The 16,032-nt window shown below is 45.3% G+C and overlaps 1 protein-coding gene across 1 annotated transcript in view; it reads right to left on the reverse strand.

Annotated features, from left to right (window-relative positions):
- Window positions 1–385: 385 nt before the first annotated feature.
- Window positions 386–16,032, reverse strand: part of LOC311229782 (haloacid dehalogenase-like hydrolase domain-containing 5) — a gene marked incomplete at both ends in the record, with an annotated part of 34,714 nt that continues 19,067 nt past the window's right edge. Inside the window, 5 exons of the mRNA XM_084315856.1 lie at window positions 386–574; window positions 2,269–2,479; window positions 5,025–5,207; window positions 7,905–8,079; window positions 10,894–10,927. Coding sequence (XP_084171982.1) covers window positions 386–574; window positions 2,269–2,479; window positions 5,025–5,207; window positions 7,905–8,079; window positions 10,894–10,927 — 792 coding nt within the window. The remainder of the gene's footprint in view (window positions 575–2,268; window positions 2,480–5,024; window positions 5,208–7,904; window positions 8,080–10,893; window positions 10,928–16,032) is intronic.

Genomic DNA, 16,032 nt, shown 5'->3' on the forward strand with positions numbered 1-16,032 from the left:
ATTTGAAGAGTCAAAACTGTTCTCTTGGCTTTGTTTTGTTCATAGTAGTAACGCTCATGTCATGATAAATCTGGTTAGGTCAAAACTACAGGAATATACATAAAAAAAAAGAATTATAATACAATAAATATATATATATCGGTTATCGGTATCGACCTTGAGGAGCAGAAAGTTATCGGTATCGATATCGGGGTCGAAAAAATCTATATCGTGCACCCCTTGAACCCTTCCTGTTGAAACACCATCTCCTGCCGCAGGGGGCACCACTGCTAGGGTCATGGGTTAAAAAAAGGTCAGCGGTTAAAGGGTCCACCTGCTCCATCGCAGTCTCGGCTTCCCTCTACGATAAAGTGGGTTAGGGTCGGCGGTTGCTGCGGGTCAGAGGTCAAGGATTAAAGCCCTCCTGTTGAAACACCAGTTCTACGGCAGCCTCGACGTCCTCCACGATGTGACCCGGTTCCACCAGACCCGGGTCGAAGCGGAAGTCGCGGTGACCGTGGAACACCGTCTCCTTCACGGGGCTGGTCTGGTCGCTGGGCAGCGGGGCGCGGGGGTTGTAGACGCCGGTACACACCTGAAACAAACACAACAGCTGTGGTCACCTGAAACAAACACAACAGCTGTGGTCACCTGAAACAAACACAACAGCTGTGGTCGCCTGAAACAAACACAACAGCTGTGGTCACCTGAAACAAACACAACAGCTGTGGTCACCTGAAACAACAACACAACAGCTGTGGTCACCTGAAACAAACACAACAGCTGTGGACACCTGAAACAAACACAACAGCTGTGGTCACCTGAAACAAACACAACAGCTGTGGTCACCTGAAACAACAACACAACAGCTGTGGTCACCTGAAACAAACACAACAGCTGTGGTCACCTGAAACAAACACAACAGCTGTGGTCACCTGAAACAAACACAACAGCTGTGGTCACCTGAAACAACAACACAACAGCTGTGGTCGCCTGAAACAAACACAACAGCTGTGGTCACCTTAAACAAACACAACAGCTGTGGTCACCTGAAACAAACACAACAGCTGTGGTCACCTGAAACAAACACAACAGCTGTGGTCGCCTGAAACAAACACAACAGCTGTGGTCGCCTGAAACAAACACAACAGCTGTGGTCACCTGAAACAAACACAACAGCTGTGGTCGCCTGAAACAAACACAACAGCTGTGGTCACCTGAAACAAACACAACAGCTGTGGTCACCTGAAACAAACACAACAGCTGTGGTCGCCTGAAACAAACACAACAGCTGTGGACACCTGAAACAAACACAACAGCTGTGGACGCCTGAAACAAACACAACAGCTGTGGTCACCTGAAACAAACACAACAGCTGTGGTCACCTGAAACAACAACACAACAGCTGTGGTCACCTGAAACAAACACAACAGCTGTGGTCACCTGAAACAAACACAACAGCTGTGGTCACCTGAAACAAACAAACACAACAGCTGTGGTCACCTGAAACAAACAAACACAACAGCTGTGGTCACCTGAAACAAACACAACAGCTGTGGTCGCCTGAAACAAACACAACAGCTGTGGTCACCTGAAACAAACACAACAGCTGTGGTCGCCTGAAACAAACACAACAGCTGTGGTCGCCTGAAACAAACACAACAGCTGTGGTCGCCTGAAACAAACACAACAGCTGTGGTCGCCTGAAACAAACACAACAGCTGTGGTCGCCTGACACAAACACAACAGCTGTGGTCGCCTGAAACAAACACAACAGCTGTGGACGCCTGAAACAAACACAACAGCTGTGGTCGCCTGACACAAACACAACAGCTGTGGTCGCCTGAAACAAACACAACAGCTGTGGTCACCTGAAACAAACACAACAGCTGTGGTCGCCTGGGCCCTATTCCCCGTACCTGGTTCAACTAAGTCGATCAAAAGTCCCATTAGCCAGATTCAATTAACCCGATGTTTGAATCCAGGCTTTCCCTGTTCCTCGGACGCTGATTTCTATCTATCTATCTATCTATCTATCTATCTATCTATCTATCTATCTATCTATCTATCTATCTATCTATCTATCTATCTATCTATCTATCTATCTGTCTGTCTGTCTGTCTGTCTGTCTGTCTGTCTGTCTGTCTGTCTGTCTGTCTGTCTGTCTGTCTGTCTGTCTGTCTGTCTGTCTGTCTGTCTGTCTGTCTGTCTGTCTGTCTGTCTGTCCGTCCGTCCGTCTGTCTGTCCATCCATCCGTCCATCCGTCCGTCCATCCAACCATCTACCTACCAGTATAGAATGACAGTGTGTGGCGGTCGGGGCTGAAAGCTGACTCTCCCATGATGCTTCACTTCCCAGGTCGTCCTCTGGGGGTGCTGTTATCACCTGAGCTCCTGTCACCTGAGCAACCAGCTTAGTGGCCGCAGTCCTGGCAGTACGTCGTTGTCCCAGGTAGCGGTTGTACAGGTTGGCCCCGTAGATATCTGTCATCAGGTTGTCGCTAGGCAACGGGAGGAATCAAGAGAGCTGGTGTCAATAGCAGAGGAGTTTGGGAAGTTTGAAAGAAAAGTATGTATATGTGTATATATCTATTAGGGGTGTAACGGTACGCGAATACGTACTGTACCGCCTCAATGTGGTCCTCCGGTACAGTACGTGCTGTGCACCGAACGATTGCAACGGTTGTTTGTTCATCCCACGCAGCACGCAGCTACACTGAACGAGAGCTGTAATTCAGCATAGCTATTAGCCTTAGTATGGCGAGTCAATACTAACTGACCAGCCAGAGCTAGAAGATGCTCCCACAACATTCAAGTCTCCCGTTTAGGATCATTTCGGATTCCCAGTTAACCACAGTAATGGACAAAGACGGGGTGGATCGCACTAAAGCTACGTGCCGGCTAGCCCCTTTCGTGACTGTGATGCACACTTGTGATGCAAGCCTTGCATCACAGTCACAAAAGGGGCTAGCCGGCATTGTTCAACTTTATTGCAAACTTTATCACGCATTTGAAACGGCATCACCCGAATGTGAATATCACTGGTACAAGGAAGAAACAGACCCAGCTCCCTGTGGCATTCAAGCAGCATCTCGCTATTAATTCAGACCGGGCCAAAGCAATAACAAACGCCATAGGTGTTTTTATAGCAGCAGATCTGCGACCATACTCCGTTGTCGAGAACACTGGGTTTAAGCACATAGAGAGTAATAGAGCCCCGCTACCTAGTTCCCTCTCGTCCGTATTTCAGCCAGCAAGTCATGCCAGCTCTGTATAAACAAGCCCCTTTCGTGACTGTGATTCAAGCAGGGCTTGCATCACAGTCATGAAAGGGGCTCTGTATAAACAAGCACACGCTACAGTTGTCCACGACATGTGCTATATAATAATCTTCATATTTACTCAAGTGTTATTAGTAGGTTACAGCAGTAAGCATTCGTTTGCTCAGTAAATTATGGCCAATTAGTTTTATATTGTTTAATACAGTTAAATAAATAAATAGATAAATGAAAAGCAATTTTCTTTTGTATTCCCCCCCCCCCCCCGTACCGAAAATAATACCGAACCGTGACTTCAAAACCGAGGTACGTACCGAACCGTGGATTTTGTGTACCGTTACACCCCTAATATCTATACACTGTATAGTGTATAATACAGGGTAGTAATGTGTAATCTTACCCTATAGCGTACAGGGTGGTAGTGTGAATATCTTACCCTATAGCGTACAGGGCGGTAGTGGGTATATCTTACCCTATAGCGTACAGGGTGGTGGTGTGTATATCTTACCCTATAGCGTACAGGGTGGTGGTGTGTATATCTTACCCTATAGCGTACAGGGTGGTAGTGTGTATATCTTACCCTATAGCGTACAGGGTGGTGGTGTGTATATCTTACCCTATAGCGTACAGGGTGGTGGTGTGTATATCTTACCCTATAGCGTACAGGGTGGTGGTGTGTATATCTTACCCTATAGCGTACAGGGTGGTGGTGTGTATATCTTACCCTATAGCGTACAGGGTGGTAGTGTGTATATCTTACCCTATAGCGTACAGGGTGGTAGTGTGTATATCTTACCCTATAGCGTACAGGGTGGTGGTGGGTATATCTTACCCTATAGCGTACAGGGTGGTGGTGTGTATATCTTACCCTATAGCGTACAGGGTGGTGGTGTGTATATCTTACCCTATAGCGTACAGGGTGGTAGTGTGTATATCTTACCCTATAGCGTACAGGGTGGTAGTGGGTATATCTTACCCTATAGCGTACAGGGTGGTGGTGTGTATATCTTACCCTATAGCGTACAGGGTGGTGGTGTGTATATCTTACCCTATAGCGTACAGGGTGGTGGTGTGTATATCTTACCCTATAGCGTACAGGGTGGTGGTGTGTATATCTTACCCTATAGCGTACAGGGTGGTGGTGTGTATATCTTACCCTATAGCGTACAGGGTGGTGGTGTGTATATCTTACCCTATAGCGTACAGGGTGGTGGTGTGTATATCTTACCCTATAGCGTACAGGGTGGTAGTGTGTATATCTTACCCTATAGCGTACAGGGTGGTAGTGTGTATATCTTACCCTATAGCGTACAGGGCGGTGGTGTGTATATCTTACCCTATAGCGTACAGGGTGGTGGTGTGTATATCTTACCCTATAGCGTACAGGGTGGTGGTGTGTATATCTTACCCTATAGCGTACAGGGTGGTGGTGTGTATATCTTACCCTATAGCGTACAGGGTGGTGGTGTGTATATCTTACCCTATAGCGTACAGGGTGGTGGTGTGTATATCTTACCCTATAGCGTACAGGGTGGTGGTGTGTATATCTTACCCTATAGCGTACAGGGTGGTGGTGTGTATATCTTACCCTATAGCGTACAGGGTGGTGGTGTGTATATCTTACCCTATAGCGTACAGGGTGGTGGTGTGTATATCTTACCCTATAGCGTACAGGGTGGTGGTGTGTATATCTTACCCTATAGCGTACAGGGTGGTAGTGTGTATATCTTACCCTATAGCGTACAGGGTGGTGGTGTGTATATCTTACCCTATAGCGTACAGGGTGGTGGTGTCCCAGCCTCTCTGCGTGGCTTGCTCTCTGACCAGGTACTCAGCGAAGTGGTACGTCAGCTCACTTGGTTTCCCCATCAGCGCCTCGTACTTCAGCTCGCGGCCCGTTATCTTCCTGTACAAACTCTCCAGACACACCAGGAAGGTGCCGTGACCAAACCTTGAGATATACAGTAGGGAAGGTTATTATGACCAGGGATGTAATGAACTCCATTACCACCTCTTTATTACCAGTCAGGGGTGTAGTGAAGGATAAACCACCTAAACTCAGTTTAAACACCTCTTTATTACCAGTCAGGGGTGTAGTGGAGGATAAACCACCTAAACTGAGTTTAAACACCTTTCTTTTTGTTCATTAGAAAATACCCACCTGAGCGGTCAGGTGGCGTAGCGGAGATTGCGCTCGTCACCAACGCAGGAGATGCTGGGTTCGAGCCCAGCTCTCGGCGTTGCCACCAGCTTGGCTGGCCGTTCACACTAATACAATTGGCAGTGTTAGGGGGTGGGGAAGCTGGCAGGTGGGAATCTGGCGTTGTGGACAGCGACGCCTACAGGTCAGGTCTCGGCGCTTGCTAAGCGGGGGCAGGACTTGGTGGAGATAGCGTGCCCTCCCACGCGTTACACTTCACCAATGAGAGTCCTCGCTGCCAAGTGAAAAGACGTCACTGGCTGTCGGCGCACGTCTCGGAGGAAGCGTGCGATCGACTCGGGACGCCCTTGTACCGACTCGTAGGAGAACATGCATACAGCAGCCAGGTAGGGGAGGGGGGGGAATTGGCACGACGACTAATTGGGACGGGGAGAAAAATCAGAAACAGAAAAAAAATAAAAATTAAATAAAATACCCACCTTTATAAACTGATGGGAATCTTAACCATTTCACTACCACACTACAGAAGGTTAACCTTTCACTACCACACTACAGACGGTTAACCTTTCACTACCACACTACAGACGGTTAACCTTTCACTATCACACTACAGAAGGTTAACCCTTCACTACCACACTACAGAAGGTTAACCCTTCACTACCACACTACAGAAGGTTAACCCTTTCACTACCACACTACAGAAGGTTAACCCTTTCACTACCACACTACAGAAGGTTAACCTTTCACTACCACACTACAGAAGGTTAACCCTTTCACTACCACACTACAGAAGGTTAACCCTTTCACTACCACACTACAGAAGGTTAACCTTTCACTACCACACTACAGAAGGTTAACCTTTCACTACCACACTACAGAAGGTTAACCCTTTCACTACCACACTACAGAAGGTTAACCCTTTCACTACCACACTACAGAAGGTTAACCTTTCACTACCACACTACAGACAGTTAACCTTTCACTACCACACTACAGACGGTTAACCCTTTCACTACCACACTACAGAAGGTTACCCCTTTCACTACCACACTACAGAAGGTTAACCTTTCACTACCACACTACAGAAGGTTAACCCTTTCACTACCACACTACAGACGGTTAACCTTTCACTACCACACTACAGAAGGTTAACATTTCACCACCACACTACAGACGGTTAACCCTTTCACTACCACACTACAGAAGGTTAACCTTTCACTACCACACTACAGAAGGTTAACCTTTCACTACCACACTACAGAAGGTTAACCTTTCACTACCACACTACAGAAGGTTAACCCTTTCACTACCACACTACAGAAGGTTAACCTTTCACTACCACACTACAGAAGGTTAACCCTTTCACTACCACACTACAGAAGGTTAACCTTTCACTACCACACTACAGAAGGTTAACCTTTCACTACCACACTACAGAAGGTTAACCCTTTCACTACCACACTACAGAAGGTTAACCTTTCACTACCACACTACAGACGGTTAACCCTTTCACTACCACACTACAGAAGGTTAACCTTTCACTACCACACTACAGAAGGTTAACTCTTTCACTACCACACTACAGGTTAACCTTTCACTACCACACTACAGAAGGTTAACCTTTCACTACCACACTACAGAAGGTTAACCCTTTCACTACCACACTACAGAAGGTTAACCCTTTCACTACCACACTACAGACAGTTAACCTTTCACTACCACACTACAGAAGGTTAACCCTTTCACTACCACACTACAGAAGGTTAACCCTTTCACTACCACACTACAGACGGTTAACCCTTTCACTACCACACTACAGAAGGTTAACCTTTCACTACCAAACTACAGAAGGTTAACCATTTCACTACCACACTACAGAATGTTAACCCTTTCACTACCACACTACAGAAGGTTAACCCTTTCACTACCACACTACAGACGGTTAACCTTTCACTACCACACTACAGACGGTTAACCCTTTCACTACCACACTACAGAAGGTTAACCCTTTCACTACCACACTACAGAAGGTTAACCTTTCACTACCACACTACAGAAGGTTAACCTTTCACTACCACACTACAGAAGGTTAACCTTTCACTACCACACTACAGAAGGTTAACCTTTCACTACCACACTACAGAAGGTTAACCTTTCACTACCACACTACAGAAGGTTAACCCTTTCACTACCACACTACAGAAGGTTAACCTTTCACTACCACACTACAGAAGGTTAACCCTTTCACTACCACACTACAGAAGGTTAACCTTTCCCTACAGGTAAATTCATAGATTATAGTAAGTAGGATCAGACCACTAAGTTAATTACAGTTCAAATACTAATCAACAAAGTGATCAGTTGATGTTGGGAACACAAAACCACACTGTTCAGACAGCTGACTGTTCTTCATTGTATAGAGATATATTTATATAGTATATTTATAGTGTATATATATATAGTATATTTATAGTTAGTGTGACATACCGTGGAGACGGGGCCTCTGCCATCCACATGAGGTCCATGTTGCAGGCCAGCAGAGGCATGTGGGCGGCGTGATGAGGCTCGTAGGCGGAGCCCAGGTTCCCATTGGACAGCAGCACGTCAATCACCAACTGGAGGTGGGTCTCCCATCGGATTGGCTCGCCGAATAGGATGACGGCTGGGAGGAGGGACATCAATGACAACAACAACAACAACATAATATATTTATTTTTTCTTCACTAAAGGTAGAATCTGTAATGCTGTCAAACAGTGACCTCTGTCTAGGCAAAAGAGCCTGTCTTGCTACTGCCCTTTGTTTACATTTCTTTGTTTTGGTCTGATGTGTGGATTGGTGTTGAGTGTGTGGGTGGGGTGTTGAGTGTGTGGGTGGGGTGTTGAGTGTGTGGGTGGGGTGTTGAGTGTGTGTAGGTGGGTGTTTGCATTGCTGGCTCTGCCTGAGAGCCTGAGGTGTGGCCAGCAATAGGAACTCGCTCAAATTCAACCCACACATCAGACCATAATTATAGATAGGCATAACATTAGTAGAGAATTGATATTAAAACCTCCCGGGACGTCATGAAAATCTATTAAAAAGATTGTGATAGATTTCTTATTGGTTATTATTATGATAGATTTCTGACATTAAAATGTATAAAAAGACTATTAGCAGGTTTCTGACCAAATAAAAACAATGCATAAAGTGCAGACATAGAATGAGTATAAAAATAGACAGAATAAGAGCGGTGCAATATAATAGCTATAATTTACATAGATTTATTGCAGTGCAGTGAAATAGTTCTCATCTGCAGCACAGCAATCACAGTCTGGATGCAATGAGTCCAAACAGCAGTGTATTAAAACGCTAAGGTGAAGAGGTACATTTTTAGTTTACTTTTGAGAATATTTAGTGATCTAGCCTCCAAAATGTCCATAGGTAGGGTGTTCCATAGCTTTGGTGCATAATTCAAGATGGCTGAGTCGCCGATTTTCTTTTGGCTGTGGTTGGGTAACTTCAATAAAACAGTAGTCGATTATCGTAATGTTCTTGGGGGCACATAGGTGACAAGAGAATTGGCAATGTAGCTTGGTCCTGATCCTGCTTTGTATATAAGGAGGAAGACCTTAAAATCGATGCAGAGTAGCTAACACTGGACTGATGTGGTCTCTCCTCTCGGTTCTAGTTAATAGCCTAGCTGCAGAGTAGCTAACACTGGACTGATGTGGTCTCTCCTCTCGGTTCTAGTTAATAGCCTAGCTGCAGAGTAGCTAACACTGGACTGATGTGGTCTCTCCTCTCGGTTCTAGTTAATAGCCTAGCTGCAGAGTAGCTAACACTGGACTGATGTGGTCTCTCCTCTCGGTTCTAATTAATAGCCTAGCTGCAGAGTAGCTAACACTGGACTGATGTGGTCTCTCCTCTCGGTTCTAGTTAATAGCCTAGCTGCAGAGTAGCTAACGCTGGACTGATGTGGTCTCTCCTCTCGGTTCTAGTTAATAGCCTAGCTGCAGAGTTTTGAATGAGTTGGTCTTTCTGACTGTGTGTTTTTTCGGGAGGCCAGTAAAGGAGTCAAGTAGTCAAGTTGGCTTGAGATAAAGGCATGGATCAGTTTTTCAGCATCCTAAATGGCCGTACTTTAGCTTTGTTTCTAAGGTGGAAGAATGATGTTTTTGTCACCTTGTTGATGTGTGATTTAAAGCTTAGGTCTGAGTCCATGATAACCACAAGACTTGTAACTTAATAGGGCAGACTAAGATAAGATATTCCTTTATTGATCCCCTTGGGGAAATTCAGGAAATAGTAGGATTTCAGCTTATTTTAATTTTAGGGAGTTGTCATCCATTTGTTTATTGCTAAGAAGGAGTTAAGCAGTGGGATAATTTGGTTCAGCAGAAATGCATGTTAGCCTAGCTTAGCACAATGAATGGAAGCGGACAGTGCCGGTTAGCCTAGGCATTGTCCAACTAAAACCTCTCCTGAAGGCACTGTTCGCTTCCATTCATTGTGCTAAGCTAGGCTAACGTGCAGCCAGATACTGCATGTAGCTTCCTACTGAACGCACAGAGAGGAAACTAGTGTCTATCTTCTTGTCTCTCTCTGGAGAAGACGATAAGCTAATTTCCCAAAATGTTGGTGTGTTCCTTTAAGGGTCTTTGGTCTGATTGGTCGGTCAGTTTGGTTGTAGTCGACCAAGAGTTCAATTAAATTGTTAAATTATCTAAATAATTGTAGTATTATTTATTTTCTCCATGTTGAAATGGCTATTTATGGTCAGCACTGGAGTGACGAGTTCAGAAAGTCTCACTGATTTGTCAATGAAATCAACGAATGGATTGGTCGACGGCCCAACAGTAGCCTGTTCAAGCTGCTGCGGTCAGGCAAGCGCCTCCACATACATGCAGCAAGAACAGAGAGACTCAGACTCAGCTTCTTCCCGCAGGCCATCAGAACACTGAACACTGATCTCTCCACACACAAGCACACACACACACATGAACACACACATGAACACACACACACGACACACACACACACATGAACACACACACATGCACACACACACACACACACACACACATACACACACACACACACACACACATCCTGCACTCTCTCACACACAAACACACTACAGGTCACGTAAAAAAAAAAAGTCACTTTAGAAAACATTATGTTTTTGTATAGTATAGTTAGTATAGTTAGTATAGTATAGTTATATATAGCATAACTGTATATTGTATAATAGTGTATATAGGACGGACTCATTACCTTCAATTCATAAGCTTAGCATTATTGTATTTTATCTTAGTACTTTTTATCATGTCTATTTTATTATCTATTCTATTTTATTCTATTATTATTTGTATTTTTTGCACAAGGCATGGCCACCTTGATTTCACTACATGTCTCGTGTATGTACTGTATGTGACTAATAAATCTCTTGAATCTTGAAAAGAACAGGAACTATCCTTAAAGTCACGTTGCTGGGCGTACCTTCCACGTTCGGCAGAGTCTGTAGAAGAGAGGACTGCAAGGAGAGAGACACACACCGTCAGATAAAACCACTGTGTATCACACACACACACACACACACACACACACATACACACACACAGACACACACCCAGCAGCTCTAGTAGATATCTATCTCTAAGCCACTACTCTTTGCCTATTTGTCTCTGTGAGAACATAGGAGAACATTAGCTGAACTGACCTCTGCCCCATTGTCCAATACCTATCCACTAGATCTGTTCTGGGGCCAGCACTTAGTGTATGGTATACAATATATAATAAGCCCCCAGGTACTTGTGTTCTACTGCAGCGGGTCTCAACAGGGGTGCCGCGGCATTAATAATGCATTATATAGCCTGCATATACACACAAATGTGTTTCCCGGTTTCTTAAATATATATATATATATATATTTTTACTTCTTTTTGGATTACAGAAAATTATCACTAAAGTGCTATCTGTTGCAGCTGCACTGTTTTCCATGAAAATACCATATTTGGATAAGTTTGACCATTTCTCAAAATCTGAAAATCATTATTTAATAAAACACAGAAAAGGATCACCAAGTTACTCTGGATAAAAACAAATGTACAGACAACATTGAGACAAAGCTTCCTGACACATCTCCATCCAAACTCTTGGAAGAACTCATTGAAATCTCATGATACCACCTGGAGAGCTAGTTTCAGAGTGTGGTGCTGAGTACCAAGTATCTCATGATGCAGCAGTTAAGGTGTTGATACCATTCAGCACCACATATCTGTGTGAAGCTGGCTTTTCATCCATGACAGCTCTGAAAACAAAATATAGGGCCAAGTTGAGCCTTGAGGATTACATGCGTGTTGCCTTGTCAAAGATCTCCCCACGTATTGACCGTATTATTAGCCAGCAGCAGCAGACCTCGCATTGAGCTAGAAATGTTCACTGAGTGAACGAGTGCTTATTTTCTGTATTTATTTATATTTTTTGAGAAATGGTAACTTGGTGATCCTTTTCTGTATTTAAAAAAAAATACATGATTTTCTGTTTTTGAGAAATGGTCAAACTTATCAAAATATTCTATTTTTATGGAGAACAGTGCAAATAAATACATGATTTTCAGTTTTTGAGAAATGGTCACACTTATCCAAATATGCTATTTTTATGGAAAAGTGTGCAGCTGCAACAGATAGCACTTTAGTGATAATTTTCTGTACTTTTATTTAAAGAAATATGCTATTTGATTTACTACTACAAGCAGTGTAATGTCAACAGTACTAAGCCATTTAGACCTGAAACACCTGTTAATAATGCATTATATAGCCTGCATATACACACAAATGTGTTTCCCGGTTTCTTAAATAAACATTATTTTGAAAGCAAGCACTTTTGTCATCATTGTAGCTAAAAAGACAGGACCGGAAAAGTCTTTATCGTATGTAGGGGTCAAAGGGGTGCCCTGGAATATTTTATTGAACACAGGGGTGCCTTGGCAGCAGAAAGGTTGAGAACCCCTGTCTACTGTGTTCAGGTTGTCTGTTATGACCAACTGTGTCCAGCAGAGGGCACTGTTATATGGTGTAGTATCTTGTGTGTTGAAGTACAGTGTGTCAGTGATTGGTTACCCCTAGGAACAGAGGGATGTGATGTGACCTCTATGACCTCCCGATCATTTAAAAACATCAAACAACAAACTATTACTTTTTACTCTCCCCTTTTCAGACAACCTAGCTTGAAGACTTCAAATATGAATTATTTTACAAGTAGAAAGCATGTAAACTAAAGATGTTTGAGGTTATTATAAGGCTATGAAAAGTTACAGACAGGGTCCGCAATTTAGTTAACTAACATATTCTAGGCTTAACATTTGGTTCACAGTGACTCGAAATAATTTTGTTTTCATTCATGATCACATAAGATAGAATAATTCTATGAATTAATTATTATATTAAATATAATTATATTAAATAAATGGCTTTTGCAGGCGCTGCATGCAAATTGTAGTTTAAGTGAATAGTATAATGTAGTATACAGTGTATTGTGCTGTACATACTGGTAGTTTAAAGTGGAGATGAAGCAGTGAACAATGTGATCCTAGTTTGTTTGTTGTGTACCTTGTGTAAGACAGGGTTCTATAATCAAATGTGAAATCTATCTTATTTGTCTGAAAAATCAAATATAATATCCCTGTTTTCAACATGGGCGCCGCCATTTTGTTGCTGACGTCATGGCTGACGTCATGGGGCTTGTTTGGTGTATACACTGCTGGTTAGCTGCCTATAGTGAATGGGTCAGTCAGTAAATAAAATGTTGCCTACAAAACAACGGGACCGCGGTGGTTCTGTTTGTATTGCTCCTGGCTGTTCAAACTAATTTTACCATGTGAGAGAGAGGAAAGTTGGTTAATTTCCACAAACTACCAGTGAAAAAAACAGTGTTGTTGGCACGTTGGCTCAGGCTGGCTGCACTCAGGCGGCGCGACCAGCCTGTTGGACAGGGAAGGAGGATCTGCAGCTGAAGCCGGACGCGGTTCCCTCAGTCTTCGACAGACAGACCGGCCCAGGCAGTTCAGCGTCGCGGAGCATTCAGCCTGCTGGCTACCTAGATCCACTTCAACCAGCCGAGCGTCGGGCGCTCCAGCAGCTTGTCGATGTGCTAATAGCCTGGAGCCAGCTACCGTTAGCTTGCCGAGGCTCCAGCACACCGACAAGCTGTGTAGCCAGCTACCGTTAGCTTGCCGAGGCTCCAGCACACCGACAAGCTGTGTAGCCAGCTACCATTTACATTTACATTTACATTTAGTCATTTAGCTGACGCTTTTATCCAAAGCGACTTACAAGTTCTGTACGACAAGACAGCAAGAAGGGTACAACTCTATCAGCTGAGTAACAATGTTCATCAAGTGTTGCGTGTTACAGTGTAGGTTAGTTTATTAGGACAAGTGCATGACAGTAAGGTTAGTCAGGGTTAGATTTTTTTTTTTTTTTTTTTTTTAATCATTTCAGATAATGGTTGAAGAAGTGAGTCTTTAGTCGACGGCGAAAGATTGGACGGGATTCGGCTGTCCTAACTGGGATGGGTAGTTCATTCCACCATTGTGGGGCAAGGACTGAGAATAGGCGGCTTCTCTTTGATGACCCTCCGGGAGCTTGGATAGGAGTAGGTCTGAGGCGGCCAGAAGATGCAGAGCGTAGGGGTCTTGAGGGTGTGTAGTTAGAGACCATTGACCGGAGGTAGGCGGGAGCGGTTCCCTTTGCTGCACGGTATGCTAGGTCGAGGGCCTTGAAGCGGATACGTGCAGCAATGGGGAGCCAGTGCAGGTCCCTAAGAAGTGGGGTGACATGGGCCGACTTCGGTAGGTTTGATATCAGGCGGGCCGCTGCGTTTTGAATGAGTTGAAGAGGCTTGGTGGCAGTGGCCGGGAGGCCAGCTAGCAGTGCGTTGCAGTAGTCGAGGCGGGAGATGACTGTTGATTGGATGAGGAGTTGGGTGGCTTCTTTTGTCAGGAAGGGGCGTATCCTTCTGACGTTGCTCAGGAGGAATCTGCAGGTTCTGGTTGTCGCTGCGATGTGAGCAGAGAAGTTCAACTGGTCGTCGAGGACAACACCAAGGTTCTTGGCGGTCGGGGACGCGGTCACAGCTGCATTCTCGACTGTGATGGAGAGGTCGTCAGGGGGGAGGATTTGGCCGGCAGGTGGAGCAATTCTGTTTTGCTTAGGTTCAGTTTGAGGTGGTTGGTCGTCATCCAGGCGGAGATGTCGGACAGACAGGCCGAGATCCGCTCAGAGACGTGGATATCTGAGGGAGGGAAGGAGAGGAAGAGTTGAGTATCATCGGCATAACAATGATATGAGAAGCCATGAGACGTGATAATGTTACCCAGTGATTTAGTGTAGAGGGAGAAGAGAAGGGGTCCTAGGACCGAGCCCTGGGGGACACCCGTCCGGAGGGGGCGGGTGGCCGACAGAGTCCCTCTCCATGACACTTGGTAGGAGCGGTCGTTGAGGTATGATGTCAGCCATGTCAGCGCAGATCCAGCCACTCCCATTCCTGCGAGGGCCGCGAGGAGGATCTGATGGTTGACTGTGTCGAAGGCTGCAGATAGATCTAGGAGAATCAGGACAGAGGAGAGGCCTTTCGCTTTTGCTAAGTGAAGTGCCTCTGTGACCGCAATGAGGGCCGTTTCTGTGGAGTGGCCAGTCCGGAAGCCAGACTGATTGGGGTCTAGGAGGTCATTCTGTAAGAGATAAGCAGTAAGTTGGTTGGATACAGCACGTTCAAGTGTTTTAGAAAGAAAGGAGAGAAGAGAGACAGGACGATAGTTGGCTATGACGGTGGGGTTCAGGGTTGGTTTTTTTATGAGGGGCGTGACTCTGGCTTGTTTTAGGGAGGTGGGGACCACCCCCGAGTTGAGTGAGGAGTTGATGGTTGCAGTTAGGAATGGGAGGATGTCCGGTGCTATGGTCTGGAGGAGTGGGGAGGGTAGCCGGTCCAGCTGGCATGTAGTCGGACGGTTCGACGTTACCAGTGTCAGGGTCTCGGCTTCTGTAATGGGAGAGAAAGATGACAGAGTGAAGGATGAGGTTCTCGATTCAGCGTTTGGAATGGGTGGGGGTTGGGAGAAGGAGCTGCGGATGTTCTCCACTTTTTCCTCAAAGAAGATCGCAAAGTCTTCAGCAGAAAAAGATGAGGGAGGAGGGGGTGGGGGGGGAGTGAGGAGGGAGGACATGGTAGCATGCAGTTTGCGAAGATTCTTGGCAGAGGCCTCGATCCTATGGTGAAAGAAAGAAGCTTTGGCATTAGTAATGGTTTTGGAGAATGTTAACAAGAGGTTGTGATATGTGTCGATGTCAGCAGTGAGGCGTGATTTTCTATACTTCCTCTCAGCCGCTCTCAGGACCTGTCTTTGTTCTCTCACTGCATCCGTCAGCCATGGACTGGGTGGGGAACGGCGGGCAGGTTTCTCAACGAGGGGACAGAGCTTGTCAAAGGAGGTTGCAAGGGCTGAGAGGAGGGTGGAGGTTGCCATCTCTGTGGGGAGAGCAGAGAAGGTGTCACTCAAAGGTAGAGCGGATATTATGTCAGAGGAGAGGGTGGAGGGGGATAGGGAGGCCAGGTTACGTCTGAGTGAGACGGTTTGAG

The sequence above is a fragment of the Notolepis coatsorum genome (assembly GCF_963971535.1).
Source record: "Notolepis coatsorum genome assembly, chromosome: 6".
NCBI classification, from domain to species: domain Eukaryota; kingdom Metazoa; phylum Chordata; class Actinopteri; order Aulopiformes; family Paralepididae; genus Notolepis; species Notolepis coatsorum.